This window comes from Sorex araneus, chromosome 3 (assembly GCF_027595985.1).
Source record: "Sorex araneus isolate mSorAra2 chromosome 3, mSorAra2.pri, whole genome shotgun sequence".
NCBI lineage: Eukaryota > Metazoa > Chordata > Mammalia > Eulipotyphla > Soricidae > Sorex > Sorex araneus.
The window spans coordinates 214,026,812-214,046,694 of record NC_073304.1 but is presented as its reverse complement, the minus strand read 5'-3'; the positions used below and the strand labels follow the sequence as shown (position 1 = coordinate 214,046,694).

At 50.5% G+C, this 19,883-nt stretch overlaps 1 protein-coding gene across 2 annotated transcripts in view; it reads right to left on the bottom strand.

Annotated features, from left to right (window-relative positions):
• Positions 1-15,480, bottom strand: part of FAM117A (family with sequence similarity 117 member A) — a 44,648-nt gene extending 29,168 nt beyond the window's left edge. For both annotated transcript variants that reach the window (XM_004608681.2, XM_055132611.1), the window contains exon 1: positions 15,249-15,480. In XM_004608681.2, coding sequence (XP_004608738.1) covers positions 15,249-15,444 — 196 coding nt within the window. In that variant the 5' untranslated portion in view covers positions 15,445-15,480. The remainder of the gene's footprint in view (positions 1-15,248) is intronic.
• Positions 15,481-19,883: the final 4,403 nt, after the last annotated feature.

The window sequence follows — 19,883 nt, the reverse complement described above, 5'->3', positions numbered from 1 at the left end:
GGCCGGGCTAGCGGGGAGACAGGCAGTGCTAAGGATTGAGCCTGGACCTACAGGAACCCGTGGATTCTGCCCACTGCCTGAATCTTGCCCCTGGGATGATGTGGTACTTTTAAATTTGCTTTAATGTTCCTCTTCCTTGGAATCTTGCGTGTATCTTGCACCAGTTTGTGATCTGCGTCTTAAGCTTCACTCAGCTGTTGCAGTTTTCTCGCCCACCTTCTCCTGCCTCAGATGAAGCCTTGCGCCGTGACTCCGTTGAATTTGACTACAGTCTGCCAAAATGGAAATGTCACAGGGCTTAGACCCTTGCTGAGGCGTGGCTGAATTTCCATCTTCTCAAATTTATCCAGTTATTTTCTCTCTCTCTCTCTCTCTCATGAAATTTCTATGTGAATTTTTCAACCTGGGTATGTTTTACACACTGAAGGGCAGGTCAATTCCTGGGACCACATGGACCCCGAGCATCACTCGGGTGGCCCTGGTAGTCCCCTCGCACTGCTGGATTGATTCGGGACAGTGCAGGTACCTCCCCAGTCAGACTGGGTCTGAGCAGCACCGAATGCCCGAGCACTGAAGCATCAGGCTGGCATGGCTGGGCCGAGACTCAGCAATGCTTGGGAGATACCCCTACCGAAAAAAAAAAATTCCCCAATGTAGGGGCCAGAGAAATAGTCCCATGTGCTGAACATAAGCCTTTGCATGTTAAAAGCCTGGGTTCAATCCCTGGCACCACATGGTCCCCTGGGCACTGCTGGGAGTGACCCCAAAGTTAAAAATCACTGAATCAATCAAAAGAATTAGAGCTCATTCACTAACTCAATTCAGGAAGCTAAAAGGAAAGACCAGTAAGAAAGGGAAAAAAGTTATTAATTCCAGGCCCTTTTAGGAGCACAGACAAATGTATAACATAAGGCTTGGTGAGAGACACAAGAGACCAAGAAACAGTTAGAACCAGACCGGAACTTCCACCTGCTCGCTTAGCAAGATCCCCCTCCTTGGGTCTTCTTCTCTCTCTTTTTTTTTTTTTTGTTTTTGGGCCACACCAGGCAATACTGGCTCGGGGCTTCCTCCTGGCTCTGCACTCGGGAATCACTCCTGCCAGTGGTCCGAAGGCCACAGGGCTGCAGAGGATCAAATCCGGGTCAGTCGCATGCAAGGCAAGTGCCCTCCCAGATGTGCCCGGCTCCTTGTGTCTTTCTGCACCAAGAAACACTCGTGGGCAGAGAGCTGTGTTTGTGGCCCAGCTTCCAAACTGAACTCAAACTCCCTTCCCCACCTCAGCGTTCTAGGAAAATGCAAACTACCATTCCTTGCGCTGGCCCAGAAGAACCTACCGATGGCACGGCTTTGGAGAAAAGGAGGGGACAGAGTGAAGACCGCGGAGCGAGGGTGTTTCTGAGAAGGAAAGTCTTCCCTAGAAAGTACCTGGGCATCCCAAACACGTTCGGTGCGTGTCGGCAGGCTGCTGGGACCCTGCTGAGCTCTCTGTCAGGGCCAGGTGGGGCACGGAGGGACACACTGCAGTAGGTGATGCCAACTGTGTCCGCCTCCGGGAGGAAGGAGAAGCTGCAATCTCCGGTAATGGTCAGTGCCTGGCCCAGATCCTGACTCCACCCCAAAGTGCTCTGTGAACTCACACGAGTCCCTGAAGCTGCTCTGGGTTACAGGTGTTCCTTCTTTGAAATGGTAAGGAGGAGAGATGCTTCCAGTCCCCAGAAAGCCCCGGGTACCATCCAATCCCTCTGGCAGATGAGCGCTTTTAAACCTCTCATTGGGAAACCATTCCCAATTTACGCATGCAAAAAAAACTAGGCCAGGGTCAGAGAGGACAGCAGCAGAGAGCTCTCTGTGCCCAGGGGGTTAAGATGCTTGGCCTGGCACACTGCCAGTCCTGTTTTGCTCCCCAGCATCCCCTGAGCACTGCCAGGAGTAAGCCCTGATCACTGCCGGGTGTGGTGTCAAAACCCGCAAAAAAAAAAAAAAAAAAAGCCTTAAAAAACAAGGACAGTTTACACCACAGGACCTGCCCCCAGACTCCCAGATGGTGAAACTGCCAGCTGGCTCTCTCACAGCTTGCTTTCACGTGCACTTTTACTCACATACGTGCACCCACATTCACAGACACCCACACGTTCATGCTCGAGACACCAGTACACACACGCTCTCATTCAGACGCACACAGTGCCCTTTGTTGGGGCGTGTATGGGGTTCTGTCTGAAAGCCACAGGAAGTATAGGAGGGTGGGAGGCTCGAGAAGAGAGGCAGAGGGGCCTTGTAACTTGGTGACAGTCCCACGGCTCCATCTCATCTCCCAGTGGAAACAGGCACCTAAGTCTGAGGGTCCAGAAACTGTTCCATGGACAGGGACCGGCAAAAGTACATGTTCCATAAGGGAACTAGGTCTCTCTCCTCTTTCTTCGCCCCCCCCCCACCCCTGCCTGCTCTGTTTCCCATTGTTGGCTAGTGCTAGGAGCCAAACCTAGAGACATACAAAGCACATGTTCCTTCCACCTCTGAGCTACATCCCAGCTGTCTCTTCAAAAAACAAAAGTCACACAAAACAACAGCAAAAAAAGCATTTTTATGAATCATGGAAATAGCTCCATCGGGCAGAATCGACTGTCTGATATTTGCTATTGTGACCTTTTCTCTTACGAGGTGGAAAAAGTAGCTGCAAAAGGAAGGTTCCCAGTAAGTACAGGGAGAACCTGTTCTTAGAGCACCCGAGAACTCTAGGTGGAGGCTGATTTGGGGGAGAGAGACCCCTGGGAAGCGTCCCATGAGGGCGAGGTGACCTGCAGGAAGCAGGCCAGGCCCTGCCCCCTGGAGCTCAGGTCCACTGCTCATCTCTCCCCTGGGCACAGGCTGGTCTCAGACAGGCCCTCTCCTCTCCCCATTCCACGGCCAGCCACCCTCGTCGGGAGAGGGAGAGGCTCTGGCAGTGTGGGGGAGGACGGGGGGCTGCCACTGGGGCTCTCTCCGTGGAGGACAACAGACCAGCTCAGGAGCTCCTGTCCCCACCACAGGGACGCAACACCCCCCTTCACTCCCACGTGCCTTTGGCAACATGGGGGGAGGCCCCACATAGCCACACATGAGAAAGAGAGTCTTGTGGGCTGGAGAGAGGGACAGCAGGGAGGTCACGCTGAGCACCACTGGCGTGACCCCAAACAACAAACAAGACCATCTCCGTGAGCTCTATTTTCAGAGTATCTAGTCGGTCCCTGACAGCCAGCACAGGTAGGTAAGCCGCACCCCCCAACCCCTGACCAGCATCTCGCTTCACTTGGCAACTGCACACCTCAAACCAACCAGAAGCCTAAAACTCCCACCTTATCACACCTACGAGGCAATAACCCGTACCTGCCTGTTAGCAGGGTACTAACGGAGCTATCATTCCTCTTGCACTCTCCTGGGGGCACATACAGCAAGGCCCAGGGGTCACACCCGCTGGCGCACCCTCAAACCCCAACCCACTGCATGCGGACCCGCACTCCTGCCCTTTGCGCCACCTCCCAGGCCCACCACTGGACTCCTTTTTCCTTTCCAGTTCTCTTTTGGTTGGTTTCACTAGAGCGAGAGTACAGGGGGTAGGACACTCGCCTTGCATGTGGCTACGTGGCTGCCCTGGGTTGGATCCCCTGCACCACCACCCCCTCCCCAAGCACTGCCACGTGTAATTCCTGAGCACAGAGCCAGGAGGAAGCCCTGAGCACCACCTGGTCTGACCCAAACACCAAACCCAAAGAAAACAAATGAGTCTTTGCTCCTGGAACACATGCGCAGAAGGGAAACAGAGGCTGGAGGTGGGCCGGGCGGGCGAGTCTTATCACAGGATGGAGCCTGGTTTGGGAGAGAGGAGCTCCCCGGTCGACCACACCTTCCAAGCCACCCACTGTGGGCCGAGCACTGCAGACCCGCAGGAAAGAAGGCGGGTGGGCTTGTGGCCCCAGGCACGGCACTTCCCTTCTGGGCCCTGGCTTCCGTATTTGCAGGAACAGGGAAAAGCCACCTGTCCCTGCAGAACCACGGTGAGGATAAATGCGAAACATCCCAGAGTCCCGATCAGGAGCCACGAGAGAGCTACCGCTGGAACAATCAACATGCCAGTTCCCTAGAGGCCCAGCCTCCCTGAAAACTACCGCTGCGTTGGGGGACCCTTCCAGAGGGGGGGGTTCAGTCTTCCCGCACCACAGGCAGCTGCTTCAGGCTCGTGGTTCCTGAGAGAGAGCACAGAGCTGCCCCGAAAGCCACTCTCCTGAGCAAGATATCCGGTGCTGCTCTCAGAATCAGAACATGCACATACCATGTGGAGGTGATTCACGCCGCCTCTCTACAGCCAGACTGTATTGGGAAACCCCTGTGGCTGTATCCCCTCGGCCATGCCAGATGCCCTCCACCTCCACCTCCACCTTCACCCCCAGCTCATACGTGGTATCTGATGGGCAGCAGTTAAAGAGACAAGCCCCAAACGGGGCCGGGCGGCAGGCGTGCCGCTCACACGCAGGTAGGCGTGGGGCCGGCTGTGCACGTGTCCTCAGCGGTGGCGTTCTCGAAGCCACGTGGGCGGTGAAAAACGCAGAGCACCAGAAAGGCAGGGCCGCAGGGTGGGGCCGAGGAGCCAGGAAGAGGAGGGCTGAGAAGCCACCTTTCGTTCCTCCCAGTCACAGGTCTCCTCTCTCCGGAGCTCCCCCAAGCTGGGCTGGTTTTTAAAATCATGACAGAGACAGGACTGTGCCCCATGGCTGACTGTATGAATGCAGGGCTTGGGGGGTGAATACCAGCATTTCCCCCATGGGGTGGCAGGGAGAAGATAAGCGGCAGAGCTCTGTATCTCAGGAGGCAGCCAGCTTGGGGGGGAGGGGTAATTCCAACCCCACCCCCACTCTGAGGGCACCTAGGACCCACACATAATTCTGTTCTCCAGTCCCCAAAGCTGCATATTTAGATTCAGAGAGCACTACTAGGGAAGGGACGCCCCCCAATCCACCTCCATCTCCTTGACTCCTCACACATACTCACTTTTATTTGGGGGCAGGGGTGGGGGGCTCACATCAGGCAATGCCCAGGGATTACTCCTGGTTCTGAACTCAGGAAGCACTGAGGCGGTGCTCAGAGGACCGTTATGGGATGCTGGGGATCAAACCTAAGACAGGTACCTGCCAGGCGGGCGCCTTACCCGCTCTCCAGGGTCTCTCTAGTTCCTCACAAAAAGCCACTTCCAAGCCTAAATAAAACCAGGGAATTGGAATTGCTGCTTAGAATTAAAATAAATAAGTAAATAAAATGGGCAAGAGCCAGAGTACAGCAGGTAGGGCATTGGTCTTGCACAAGACCAATCTTGTGCAAGGCATCCTACAGGGTACCCCAAGCTATCAGGAGTGATTCCTGAGTGCAAAGCCAGGAGCAATCTCTGAGGATCTCCAGGTGTGGCCCAAAAAAACACCAGAGCAAAATCGTCAATGTTGGCTGTTTCCCTGAATCAATCTGCCCAAGGGCGTCCTCTGGCTTTTAGTGTGTGGGGAAGAGAATCTACAGCCCAGCAATGACACCTATGGAAAGGGCACATCTGTGCCACCAGCTGGTGTGCCACCAGCTGGGCTTCAATCCCAATGACCAGGATGAATGGAAGACCAATTGAGGGGGGGGGGAAGCACTCACACTTTGGGAGGAAGGGATTTGCTTCCTAAGCAGCTAAAGAGAGGTACTATGAAGGGGGCACTGTGGGGACCAAGTGGGGATCCCCATTTCCAGTTAGCCTAGAAGAAGCCCAGTTTACTCTCCAGCTCTGCTGCCTTTCCAGCAACTCAGTCTAACGAGTATTTTATTGAACAGGACACTCCCTGTGTGCCCCGGTCCTCCCTCTGCAAAACCACTCAAATCTGTCCAAGCTGCAGGGTGAGTTCCATTGCACTTGAACTTGAAACACGAGGTGTCCACCTTTTAAAAAGGCAGGCACACCATTTCCAGCCTGAAGAGATTCGGGGGCCAGAAGAGATGCAAGGAAAGTTAAGGAACTTGGCTAGCTAGATATGGCCGAAAGTCACATTTATGAGGGAGGAGGCACAAAACTTCCTTTAATGGAAAATCATATACTGGTCAATCAACAAAGCAACCTCCTGGAAACTTCCCAAAGTTTTCCTAGCATTCTCTACTAAACTGAATGACTGAATGTTCCTTCATTCAAGGCCTCCTCCTGCTAGAGTTTATGTGCTTTACTTCTAGATGTTAGTGATTTGCTTTCAGAGTTGTCAAATTAATCTTACTTTTGCTTTTATTTTATTTTAATAAGAGCCACACCCAGGCGTGCTGGGGGTTGGGAAGTGGGGTGGTGGATGGAGAGGTTGAGGGCCACTCCCAGCAATTCTCAGCCAGTTCAGCACTTGGCCTGAGTCAATGGAGTGCCGAGGCAAACAGGTGGTACCAGGGAGCAAAACCTGGGTCCCCCCCATGCTTTGCAAGTACTCTCCCACTTGAGTTGCATCCCAGCTTTCGCCTGGAAACGCTCAATGCTCTCCTACATGTTTTCACTTAGGATCAGATTGTAAGGGAGACCAAGTGACAGAGCTGGGAGTAGCCTGTTTGTTTTGCGCTTGTGGAGTCACACCCAGCGGTGCCCAGAGGCTATCATTTCTCTGTGCTCAGCTCTTCCTGTCAGTGCTCAGGGGACAGACAGTGTGATGCCAGAGATGGAACTTCAGTTGTCAGCTCTATCTCAGACTCCGTAACCTGTGTTCACTGGCATGACTATACCAGTCACCCTTCCCCTGCCCTCCTCGACACCTCCCCCCACCCCTGCCAAACACACACACAAAGGCAGCCATCAGTTACAAGCTAGGGAGCTAAATCAAAAACAGAGGTCTGCAAAAACCTGTGCCTTTGGCCTGCCCTAAAATGCCCATCCTCTAAGAAGCTGCACTCGGCCCACCAGGAGAAACCTCTCCTCACGCCCTGCTCAGAGGCCTGCTGCTTCAGAGCAACCAAAACCCTGAGGAATCTTCCCAGGCCTCCCCCAGCCTCCACCCCTTTTTTATTAGGGAGCTGGAAGCAAGGGTTGCTAATATGCAGGCAGGGCCGAGCCCAAGGCGCTCTAACCGCCCCCAGTGTCAGCTGTCTGGGGCTCGTGAGCAGGGCAGGGGAAATGTCTGTACACAGCCCAGACTTCAGTTCCAGGTTCCCCAGGGGCTGGAGTTAAAAGCTTTCCTATTATGAAATACTTTGATAGCATTCTTTTAAGTTCGTTAAAGTCACCCTTGATTGGCTGCGGTGCTCCCACACAGTAAAAGTCAACTGAGGCTTATTCGGGCCCGAGGATAAACATTTAAATGACTCCAAGCTGGGCACTCAGTTCTGTAATGACCACAAGGAAAAGTGCAGAGGAGCAAGCCAAGTGCCAGGAGGAGGGTTCAGAACCAGAAGATTCCATGGGGGGGTGGGGGAGAGGGAGCCGGAACTGCAGGCCAGTGTGCAAGCCAGCGGCACAGACCCTCCCGCCCGCCGGACAGCTGTTCCCAAGAACAAGGGCCTTTTACGCACTGGCGAGGAACTGGAGTACAGATAATTCCTCGCTTCAAATAGAATCCAAAACCCTTCCCTCTCGGAGATCAGGATTCGCTTTTGACCTAACAATGTGAACAGATTCAGCTAATGTTTGGTTAATGCAGAACCCTGCACGCCAAGTAACGGAGCCGCCCTGTGCAGACTCAACACAGGCCAAGGTGGAAAGCTGACCAGCTGTCTCACTCATCTGTTCTCTACTTCCACTCCTCCCTATTCTCTCTTCCGTGACCGGGCAGGGCGAAGCTCACTGCGGGGGCATTGCTAACCCACAAGGAGACTGTCCATGCTCACAAAACTAACTTGATGATGAGTGCCCACCTCGGCTCTGCGCAGGGTAAGAAACGTCAAGTGCTCCCTTCCAGCCCCACAATTGGGCTCCAAGCTATCTGTGCAACCAGTAAGCCCAGGTAAGACTCTCAAAGCAAGTGAACGAGTGTCAAGTAGCAGTTGATATGGGTGACGGTGTCCGTAAGGACTCAAAACTGCCCCCCAAATATGGCACAAACCAAGACTGAATTCTGTGGCGTAGAAGTATAGGTATTGGAGCCAGGACCGGAGCACAAGTTTTGCACATGGGGGTCAGAGAGATAGTACAGAGGGTAGGGTGCTTGTCTTGCAAACACTTGACTAGGGTTTGCTCCCCAGCACTACATACAGTCCCCCAAGTCCACCCCCTGAACACAGAGCCAGGAGTAAGCCCTGAGCACAGCTGAAAGCAGCCCAACACCCCCCCACCCCCGCCAAGGAAAAGCAGGGAGGGGGACTTCTCTGGTTCTTAAAGCCCACCAACCACTTTGCAGCACACCAACTGCCAGCCACAAGTATGAAAGTTTTGCAATCCTGCCTCAAATGTTCTAGAGATCTGTCTTATCTAGAAGCAGAAAGAATGAGGTCCTCTTGCCATCGCACCGCACCTCTACTCTATTAACCTTAACTGGTCTAAGAACTCTTGAGTACTTAAAAATTATTTTATGTCTGCTTAGGGGGCAGGTGTTGAGGGGGTGGCTGGAAAATGGGAACAATGGTGGAGGGAAGGTTCACACTGGTGGGGGGATTAGTGTTGGAATATTGAATGCCTGTAATAAACATACGAAGAACATCTCTGTAAACCATGGTCTTTAAACAAAGGGGGGGGGGAGGGGACTCTGAGTACGATGTTACATGAAGTGGAGAACTCCCAATGTTCTAGTCCTTGCCTGTTCCAAATCCTGGAGAACACCAGCACCCATCCTTTTCTGAGCACCAAAGGGTTTAAAGCAATGATGCCACAAGGCCCCCAATTCTGAGGACACTGTCACTGACAATATTTAAGAGCTGGACACTTTGGGCTCGCTTTGGCTGACCACGTGCCTGGGGCTAGCAGACTGGTCAGCAGCAAGTCAGCAGTGTCAGGCTGGGAAGTGCCTGGTGTGATCCTGCCTCCTAAACAAAAGTTGCCTCAATCACAGGGTTTGGAAGGACAATTGTAGCTCTTAAAGGATTTTAACTGCACCCCTAAGCCTCACTATAAAAAGAGGCCTCCTTGGTGAAGAACGGTTGCTCCGGACTCTTACCTCCAGGCTGTTTCTGAAAAACCGGGGTCCAGAAAGACCAATGTTTGGGGCTGGAGCGATAGCACAGTGGGTAGGGCGTTTGCCTTGCACGCGGCCGACCCGGGTTCGATCCCCAGCATCCCATATGGTCCCCCGAGCACCGCCAGGAGTAATTCCTGAGTGCAAAGCCAGGAGTAACCCCTGTGCATCGCCGGGTGTGACCCAAAAAGAAAAAAAAACAAAAAACCCAAAAGGACCAATGTTTGATGGGAGCTTTCTCTCGGAGTCTCTCATGCGCCACCTCTCTTATGTGGTTCCCTACCGACCTAAACACCCAACCCCCGAGGGTTAAATCTGCAAAGCGCGATGAAGAGAAGCGTTTAATAATTACCAAGAGCGCCGCTGGTAACAATGCTGCCTTATACTCACTGACCAGGCCATCCTGGAGGACCTCTTTGCCATCTGAAACAAACCTCTGCCCCTGTGGGGAAGCCAGTGTCTCAGGGCAGTCGCGGCCACTGCCGGCTCTCGGGGATCTGTTCGGGGAAATAAAAGGCTACGAGGAAAGTCAAACCCGGAATAAGCCTAACGTCATTTCCATCTGATTAGGAAAGGAGTTCCCTGCTCTGGTGGGGGAGGAGTGGGGTGGGTGCCAATTTGCCTAGCAGTCGCGCTTTTATGTAAATCCAAATTAGCTATGACTCCTGAGCATGCCACCTGAGTGTGGTGGGGACGGCAGCTGGATTCACATGTGCTCATGTTCCACCGAGACTGAGGATCCAGCCCAAGTCCCGTTTATTTCTTCCTAAATTGACTGTCATGTAAGGAAGTTGCTATTTGCTCCCTTACAACTGAGAAGGTGTACATTACACACATTTGAGATGAAAAAAAAAAAAAAAAAAAAAACTTTGTTGGGCCACACACACACACAACTGTGCTCAGGGATCATTCCTGGTAGTGCTGGGGGACCATATGCAGGGCCTTACCTGCTGTGCTATCTTTCTGGCCCCAAAATAGACCTTTTTATAGGAATAAATGGTTAGGAGTATCACATATGGGGGACTGGAGCGATAGTACAGTGGAAAGGGCGTTCGCCTTGCACACAGCCGACCCGGGTTTAATTCCCAGCATCCCATATGGTCCCCTGAGCACGGCCAGGAGTAATTCCCGAGTGCAGACACAGGCGTAATCTCTGTGCATTGCTAGGTGTGACCCAAAAAGAAAAAAGAAAAAAGGAGTGAGAGGGAGGGAGAGAAAGAGGGAGGGAAAGAGGGAAAGAAGAATTAAGAAGAAAGGAAGGAAAGAAAGAAAGAAAGAAAGAAAGAAAGAAAGAAAGAAAGAAAGAAAGAAAGAAAGAAAGAAAGAAAAGACAGAAAGAAAGAAAGAAAGAAAGAAAGAAAGAAAGAAAGAAAGAAAGAAAGAAAGAAAGAAAGAAAGAAAGAAAGAAAGAAAGAAAGAAACTGGAGCGACAGCACAGCTGGTAGGGCGTTTGCCTTGCACACAGTCGACCCTGGTTCGATTCTCAGCATCCCATAGGGTCCCCTGAGCACCGCCAGGAGTAATTCCTGAGTGCAGAGCCAGGAGTAATCCCTGTGCATTGCTAGGTGTGACCCAAAAAGAAAAATGAAAAAAAGAAAGAGTGAGAGATGGAGGGAGAGAAAGAGGGAGGGAAAGAGGGAGGAAGGAAGGAAAGAAGGAAGGAAGGAAGGAAGGAAGGAAGGAAGGAAGGAAGGAAGGAAGGAAGGAAGGAAGGAAGGAAGAAGAGAGAAAGAGAAAGAAAGAGAAAGAGAGAAAAGAAAGAGAAAGAAAGAAAGAAAAAGAAAGAAAGAGAGAAAGAAAGAGAGAAAGAAAGAAAGAAAGAAAGAAAAAAAGAAAGAAAGAAAGAAAGAAAGAAAGAAAGAAAGAAAGAAAGAAAGAAAGAAAGAAAGAAAGAAAGAAAGAAAGAAAGAAAGAGTGACTGGAGCGACAGCACAGCGGGTAGGGCATTTGCCTTGCACACAGCCAACCCGGGTTCGATTCTCAGCATCCCATATGGTCCCCTGAGCACCACCAGGAGTAATTCCTGAGTGCAAAGCCAGGAGTAACCCCTGTGCATCGCCAGGTGTGACCCCAAAAGAAAAACAAAAGAGTATCACATATGGATAGGCAAACTTTTTCTACAGTCACCCAGAAATAGCTTAGGCTTGGGACTGGACGTTGTCAGTGTGGCCCACACCAATTAGACAAAAGACACAAATGAAGGACAGAGAGATCGTACAATGGTTAAGGTGCTTGCCTTGCGTGTGGCTGACTGCATTAGATCCCTGCACCCCAGTCACCCAAGCTTACCAGGAGTGACCCCTGAGTGCAGAACCAGAACTAAGTTGCTGAGTGTGGCCCCCAAACTTAGAGCTATAGAAAGAGAGAGAATTTAATTTAGGGGGAGCTGGAGGAAAAAAAATTGTCCTGGGTTTCTATTATCCACCGGGGTTCTCAGGTTTCTTACACTTAACCTTCATTTTTCTCTTCACTCCTGTGTGTCTTCCACACTTGTAGGCCGAGCTCATGAAAATGAACTCATGGCTCTCTTTAGGAAGCTACCCCTGAAGGCTGAATGGCTGCTCTCTCGACACCAGAAGGCCTAACATAGCTTGTCAAGAACACAACAGGAGGGTATGTATGGGGAGATAACCACACATCACCCGTGAAGGGATACACAGTGATGACCCCAAATGTTCTTGAAACCTAGGCATGGTTCACACACCTTTCTAGACAGCTGGGTTCTGAGCCCTATTCAAAAAACTCAGTTTGGGGGCTGGAGCAATAGCACAGCAGGTAAGGCGTTTGCCTTGCATGCAGCAGACCCGGGTTCGATTCCCAGCATCCCACATAGTCCCCCGAGCACTACCAGAAGTAATTCCTGAGTCTATGAGTCAGAAGTAATCCCTGTGCAATGCCGGGTGTGACCCAAAAAGAAAAAAAAAAAAAAACACCTCAGTTTGGCCGAGGAGATGGCTCAAAGCAATCTGCTGGAATATACCACCTGTCTCCCCACCTTCCCAGCATGAGGGTGAGGGGGTGCGGGTAGAGGGTAGCCCTTGGAGGCCTCCAAACTAGGGGAAAGACTCTGAGCACCTCTGGGTCCAAGCAGCATCTCAGTGCCGGGCTCAAACATTTAACCATCGGGCCCTGTTCGCCAAATACCACCAGGAGTGGGTCTGGGGCTCCCTGAGCATTGCCTGGGGTGTGTGTGTGGGGGGAGGTTAATCCTCCCAAAATAAAATTCCAAGTCAAATAATTTTTTTTTTTTTTTTTTGCTTTTTGGGTCATACCCGGCAATGTGCAGGACTTACTCCTGGTTCATGCACTCAGCATGCACTCAGGACTTAACTCCTGGCGGTGCTCGGGGGACCATATGGGATGCTGGGAGTCGAACCCAGGTCGGCCGCGTGCAAGGTAAACGCCCTACCCGCTGTGCTATTGCTCCAGCCCCTCAAATAATTTTAAAATAGTTTTAAAATTCTAAAAAATAAACAGGTCATTGTGTAAGGCAGGCCCTGAAATCCTGAAACTTGCAGTACTGGTTTCAGACCAATATAGGTTTCTGGCTCTTTGAAGCCTGAAAAGGTAATGGGCTCTGGCCAACAGTGCTCTTACCTTGGCTGTGTGGAGAGAGTAACAACAACATAAGAGACAGCAAAGACTTCTGTAGAACCTTCTGTGCATCAGGCCCGGTCTTAAGCACTTTACATCTAGGCAATTCATAGGATTTTTATGATACACAAATTATTATTCCTATTGCGCGGATGAGGAAACTGAGGCATAGACGAAACTTCTACTAAGTCACACAGTAAATGGCAGGACTTTGACTGGAAGCTGGAAGCCCAGGCATTTTGGCACCAATGTCATTCTTTTAGAGATTTATAACTGCAAGGCATTTCCTTCTATCCCATGTACCTCACTGGCCTAGGGGAAACCACCTCTGCCCCCTTTCACAAGGACGATGAGCCAAGGAATGGTAGTAACCTGAACACACACACAGTTTCAAGCTAACACTCGGAAGACCCATTGTGCTCCCAACCCAAAGGTCAGGCACATCCCCCGGAGGTCTGGCTGCAAAGCAGCTCACAGGCTCAGGCCATTTTTTTCCCTCTCTCCCGCCTCCCTGAAAATCTATAGATAATCCTACCCTCCACAGTAAGAGCCCTATTAATGTCTCTGGGCTACTAATAAGTAGAGCAATAATCCATCAGACCAATCCCTACGCAAGATTATCATCCAATTTGCCCTAAATGATGCCGAGCTTGACCTCCTAGCTTCCCAGCTTCCAGGGCCTAGGAGCCCCTGGCCCCAACAGAAGGAATAGGCCGTGCGAGAACCCCGTTCTCCAAGCCTCCACTTCACTCCCTTCCACAGCATCTGCCAGAGTTTGTTCTTTAAATATTAGTTCTATCTATAGTAGACATGAGCAAACTGTTCTGACAATATGACTAGCAGATTTCCAGCGACTACACAGGCAGGCTGCTGAGGCCCACTAGACTTACTAAGGATCTCTCAGGTGCTTGCTCTCCTACTAACTTCCCTGGATTCCAAGGAAGCACAAACAAAACCAACAGGTTTGTAGTCTTGTGGTTTGCTTTACTGCTCTCGAAAGGCCTAAGTTTGTCTGGGCATTGCCTGGCTCTCCACGGCCAGATTCTAGGCATACTTTTGCTAGCTGGTCACCATCTTGCTACCAGATTTGACCAAGCTTCTGCTTTCCAAGAGGCAAAGCTCATGTTGACAATAAGACCCAGAGCTATCGATTCCCACTTCAGAGACCCTCTCAAACCCCCTTGCTACCAAGGAAGGCACTGGGACAAGCTCCACTTTCACAAGGGGGGTGTGCAGTAATTAAGCTTAGTAATCACAGAAAAACTCCAGCAACCCTGGCTTCCAGAATGCCATTAAGATGGCAGGGACCGTGACTTTGGTACATTTGGTAGACTTCGAGGCTTTGGAAATGTGCAACGATCTTTTTCACATCTGGTATAAATCAAATGCAAGCCTCAACTTATTTATTTCAACTTATTTATTGCCAACCTCCTCATTCATGTCCCCATTCCTCACTGCAGTTGGGGAGCCACAGCTCCGAGTGTGAACCCTTGCTCCTTCCCGTCTCCCCACCCCCACCCCCGCCCCCCCAACACCCACCCTACCGAGCTGCCAGTCGGACACGTTTCGGAGCCGTTCAGAAAGTGGGGGCATTTGCCACAGAGTACTTGATTGTAACCCTCACCCTACTGCCACGTTGGCTGGCAATGCCCAGGAGAAATCAGCCTGCGTGGGGGGAGGGGGGAAGGCAGGGGTAAACTGACCAGGTAACACTCTCACACACTCTCTCTCACACACACACACACACACACACACACGCACTCACACTCGCGATGGCTGGAATGAGACAGCCATATTAAGCAGGTCAATGGTCTGGGAACATACAACTCCTGGGCAACACCAAGAGGAATGCACGGGAACGGGGCGCGGGGCGTTTGGGCGGCGGGGGGGGGGGGGGGGGAAGCCGTTAAACTCACTTACTCCAACGGCTCCGGAGAAAGCCGCTTCCGTGAGGAAGGCACGCAGAGCCGAGGCGAAGGAAAGCCCCTCCACGGTCGAGTGGGATGCCGGGGCCAAACCCGGGGTGGAGAGGGAACACATGGCTCGGCGGGGCTCGCCTCCATGCCCCTCCCCCTCCCCGTGCCGACGCTCGGCGCCCCCCGGCTCCACGCTCCAGTTCCAGCCCGGGCCCTGCACGGGGCGCCCCATCACGCGCTGCTCACGCCTCCCTCGCGCCTCGCGGCCACCCCGACTCTTCCATTCACTCACACACGCACGCGCGCACGCGCGCGCGCGCCCGACGACACCTTTGCCCACTTTTCGGGTACGCCCCCGAAGCCAGCCTCCATCTGCCGGGTCCGTCCCCGCACCTCCCGGCCCCAACTCCCCGCACGCCGGAGTCCGGCGCTGTGCCCCCACGTTCACGGCTCCTCGCTCACCCGCTCGGTCCTTCCACGCACCTCCTTTCCCTTCCTCGGCCCCGTCCACTTCCCCCAAAACTTCTCCCGGACCCCTCCCCCGCGTCACGCGACCCCCTCCCCCAACGGCTCCTCCCCGCCGGCACCCGCTCCAGGCCCAGCTCACCTGCGCGGCCACCCCCGTCCCGGCGCTGGTGCGGCTGCTGCAGCTGGAAGGGGACCGTGGCCCTGAGCGGCTGCAGCCCAGCCCGAGGGGAGCCGGCGGGGGCCGGGGGTGAGCAGCCCCGCCGGAACCCCCCAGCCCCTCCACGCCCCGGCCCCCAGGCACCTCCGCCTCTGCCGCCCGCTGCAGCCCCCGCCATCACCCGCCCAGCTCCCAGCCTCGGCCCCACGGCGAGCCCCGCACAGCCCCCCAACCCCCGCTGCCGCTGCTTATCTGCCCTACGGGGCGGAGACCTGCCCCCTCAGCCCAGAACTCTAATTCGCCCACGGATCCCCAGGCCCCTCCTTCCAACCAATCCCGGGATAGCGCTACCCGTTTCCGAGGATGATTGGCCAACATACTTAGCGATCCGCCCCAAGGCCCCACCCACACGCCACCCCCGCCTGCTTTCCTACCTCTGCGGGCTCCACGATTGGTCTATCCGGAAGAGGGCATCGCCAATAAGAAGACTCAGAAAAGGGGAGCGTCACACCCAGTCCCAGGTAGTATGCAAATACTGTGTCACGTGTCTTCGGGCTGCGCGGGGGCGGGGCCGGGTGTGGGTTGGAATCAGCTCTAGAGAAATCTTTGGTGGGGGGTGGTGGTTGGGTGGAGTGTCAAAATTACAACATTGGGCCCTGACAAGAGATAACTTTTTTAAAAAAAAATCATTATTTTTGACTTAGCCTAGAAGCATTAACTTTGAGTCTCAAAACTGCAGTGCTTCTTGCAAGATCCAAACTAAGAATCTACAAATGAACGTAAATTTGCATATATTTGCATGCTATTTGCATCATATTCGTGCATTTAATGGCTACCGTGCCTCATGTGACACCCACATTTGTCTTTTTCCACGTTCCCAAGTCCCTACTTGGTGCAGATCCAACCTAAAAAAAAAAAAAGAAAAGAAAAAGAAACATCTGCTAGCCTGTAAATTAAACTGAGACAGAAAAGAAGCAGGGAATTTCCCTTTAGAATCGTCCATTTCAACTCTAGCTCAGCAAAGTGGAAGGAACAAAGTGACTGAGAAACTTGCACAAGTTTGCACAGTAAACTCCGTTAGTAATCCTGCTCTTCCCAGTTCAATGCTCTCTGACCTACAAGTCAGAATAAAACTGAATGGTCCCCAAGGAGAACGTATGTAGTTGTGGAGGGAAAAATACATGCATGTGCACACATAAACACATATATACAGAGAGAGAGAGAGAGAGAGAGAGATGGAAAAGAAGACAACATTTAAATTACTGTTAAAAACTACTGCTCTTCAAAAGAAAAAAATTATCACCCTTGGTATTTGTTGACCATTTTGTTCTTTATATAGAAAAGACAAAATGTAATCATCCCTGAATAGTCTGTGATAAGGGACAGCCAAAATAATTGGATAAATCCCTCCAGATTTATATTTAGCTATGAGTTCTATTTTTGATCTTGCTAAGATTTCTATTTCTGTTTTTGCCCAGTTTAATGATAAAATTAAGTTATTCCCTGAAGTCATACTAACTAATCAGAGAAAAGAAGGAGGTAATCGGGAAGTGTGCTACAAAGCAAATAGAGGTCATTGGGGGATTAAACATTGGACACTGAGGGGGCTAGAAAGAGATAGCACAGCAGGTAGGGAACTGGCCTTGCTTGTGGCCAACACAGGTTCAATCCCAGGCACCCCATATGGTCATTCAAGCACCACCAGGAGTAAACTCTGAGTGCAGAGCCAGGAGTAAGTCCTAAATACCACAGGGTGTGCCCCTCCCCCCAAAAAAAATCAGACTAAAGAGAGTGAATTGAGGCAATATGAAAAAAGAGGATTTTTTTCCTGTGTGGTTGTCATTTGTTTTTATTTGACAAAGACTGTACTCTTAGAGATTTAAAGGGTTGATTTCAAGATCTGACATTTGAACTTTTAAAAACTGTATTTGGCTTTTGGAATGCAAACTGGGGTCTAGCCATGCAAGGCAAGCACCGCTGACTGTCTCTCCAATCTTTTTCTAGGGAGAAGGCAAACTGAGAGCCAACAATGCTCCCTTTTGATTCCCAGTTCAAATCTCTATCAGCTTTTATTGGATCACCCTGTTTTGCATCTTCATTAATAAAAATAGCAACGGTAGTACCTAATATTCATTGAGTTCTTTCATATGCCAGGCTCATGCTTAACATTATACATGCATTAACTCATATTTTGCTTATAACTACATCTATTAGATAGGTATTATTTACTTTGCATTTTCTTTGCATTGAGGCTTTGGGAAGTAGCATGGTCAAGTTTGCTCAGGAAGCCTGACTTCAGAGCAAAGCTCTATTTCTGGGGAACTTTCTCAATAATGTAAGGGATTATCATTTATACTTTATATTTGCAGATCTGCAAGAATGCAAATTTGTCTGAGATGTTATCATTAACACATTTATAGCTTTCACATACATCATCTCATTTAATTTTACAATAGGCATATAAAGTAGAAAATGCAGATATTATTGTCCCTAGTTTACAGAAGGCTGAGTCACAGAGATGAAATGACTTGCCCAAGAATGTATGTGGCAGACCCATAACTTACATCCAGATACAAGTATTTTCCCAACTAATATCAACTTAGAGATCATTTGGCTGCCTGAAAGGCAAAGGGTAAAGTAATTGGTCTCTTGCAGTTTTCTTTTCTGACAGTCCATACTATTAGGGACCCCACCATGTGTAAATCCTCAGGCAGCCTTAAGAGATAATGAGTAATTTTTGTTTGTTTGTGGGCCACACCGGGTTGTATTCAAGGCCTAATTCACACTTAGTGTTAAGGGATCACTCCTGGAAGTTCTCAGAGATACCAGGCATTGAACCTTGGTGGGTCACATGCAAGGTAAACCCGCTGTGCTATCTCTCTGGCCCCATGAATGATTTTTAGAGGTATAGCAATAAAGTGTATGTTAGAGGTAAAAGCTCTGGAATGAGGAATCTTGAAATCCTTCGGGAAAGTAGCTTTCTCTCTTGATGCCAGAATCATCCTTGTTCCATCAGCCTCACAGAATTATTCTACGGATAAAATGGCATATTACAAGACAGGCAGTTTCTTCCCTTCATGAGAAATAATCTGTGTTGTCTCAAGACACAGGGTTTGAGTTTGTTTCAAAACCAAGATGCCAAGAATGAATTCCTGGACAATGAAAAAAGAGCAGTAGAGATGACATGGTTAAAGAATTGGATCTATTTAGGCCAGAGAGTCATGGTTCTTCCTGATAAGTTTCTGGCAAGACACTAAAGTTGGCCCAGCTGGAGGAGGGAGAGGGAAGGCATAAGAGAACCCAGAACTCAGGTATCATACCCCACCAGCTGTCTTTCCCCCTTCTGTATCACTGATAGCTTCCCTACCATTGGCATCATGGGAGGACAAAGATCTCATCTATCACCCCCTGTTTCCTCCAATATAAGAAGTCAAGACTTTGGGAGGCTCTATGCTACTGTTGCAGATCTTTTTCCCTACAGAACATTAGGGGGTTAGGACATACCCAGTGGGGTTCTTTAGGGCTATCTATGATGGATTGCTTGGGAGTTATTCCCAGGGTACTTAGTTGTTCCTAGGATATGCAGGGGGACCATGCAGTGCTAGGGATTGGACCTAGACCTTCTGCACACAAAGCATGCATTCAGTCCATTGATCTCTCTGGCCACAAAGCATCTTTTACTCACAGGAAAACCTACTTTCATCCTTATTAACATAATTGTCATTAATTTACTCCCCCCAACTTACTAAGAGCCAAAGAGATAATACAGGAGGAAAGATGCTTGCTTTGCAAGTTGTCTACCCTCGTTTTATCCCCAGCACCACTATGGTCCCCCAAACAATGCTACAGTCACTCCTGAGCACAGCCTGAAATAGCCCGTGAGCACCACTGGTCGTGGACCAACTGACTGTATCACTATGTCACTGTCATTCCCATTGTTCGTCGATTTACTCAAGTAACGTCTCTATTACACTCAGCCCTAAGATTTCAGCAGCCTCCCCTTACTAGTCTTTCCCAACGATTGGAGGCTCTTTCAGGGTCAGGGGAATGAGACCTATTGTTACTGTTTCTGGCATATCGTATATGCCACGGGTAGCTTGCCAGGCTCTGCCGTGCGGGCGGGATACTCGGTAGCTTGCTGTGCTCTTCAAGAGGTGTATATATATATATATATATATATATATATGTTATTGTATTTTGGATATGAATATGCCACGGGGAGCTTGCCAGCCTCTCCCAAGTAGGCAATAGATTCTCCATAGCTTGTCAGGTTCTCCAAGAGAGAATAATAACTAGGCTATTTGATGTCACCAACTCATCCCTAAATAAAATAAACAAATCAAATGATTTCCATGTGTTATGTGCAGAGCATAGTGCTAAGTACTAAGGAACACTAATAATGTTCAGAGATATAGACCTTACACTGGAGCTCAAAGGCCTTGAAGTCTCCATGCAGAGATGACGTGAGGCTAGATGCTATTCAAGCTGAAATATGGCAAGGCTCCTTCTGTTATGCACTTTGGGTCAGACACAGGCAATCCAACATATCAAAAATTGAAATAAAACATGCACTCAAAGGATCCATATTTTTTTCAATCTCTGGGACAGTTACTTTGT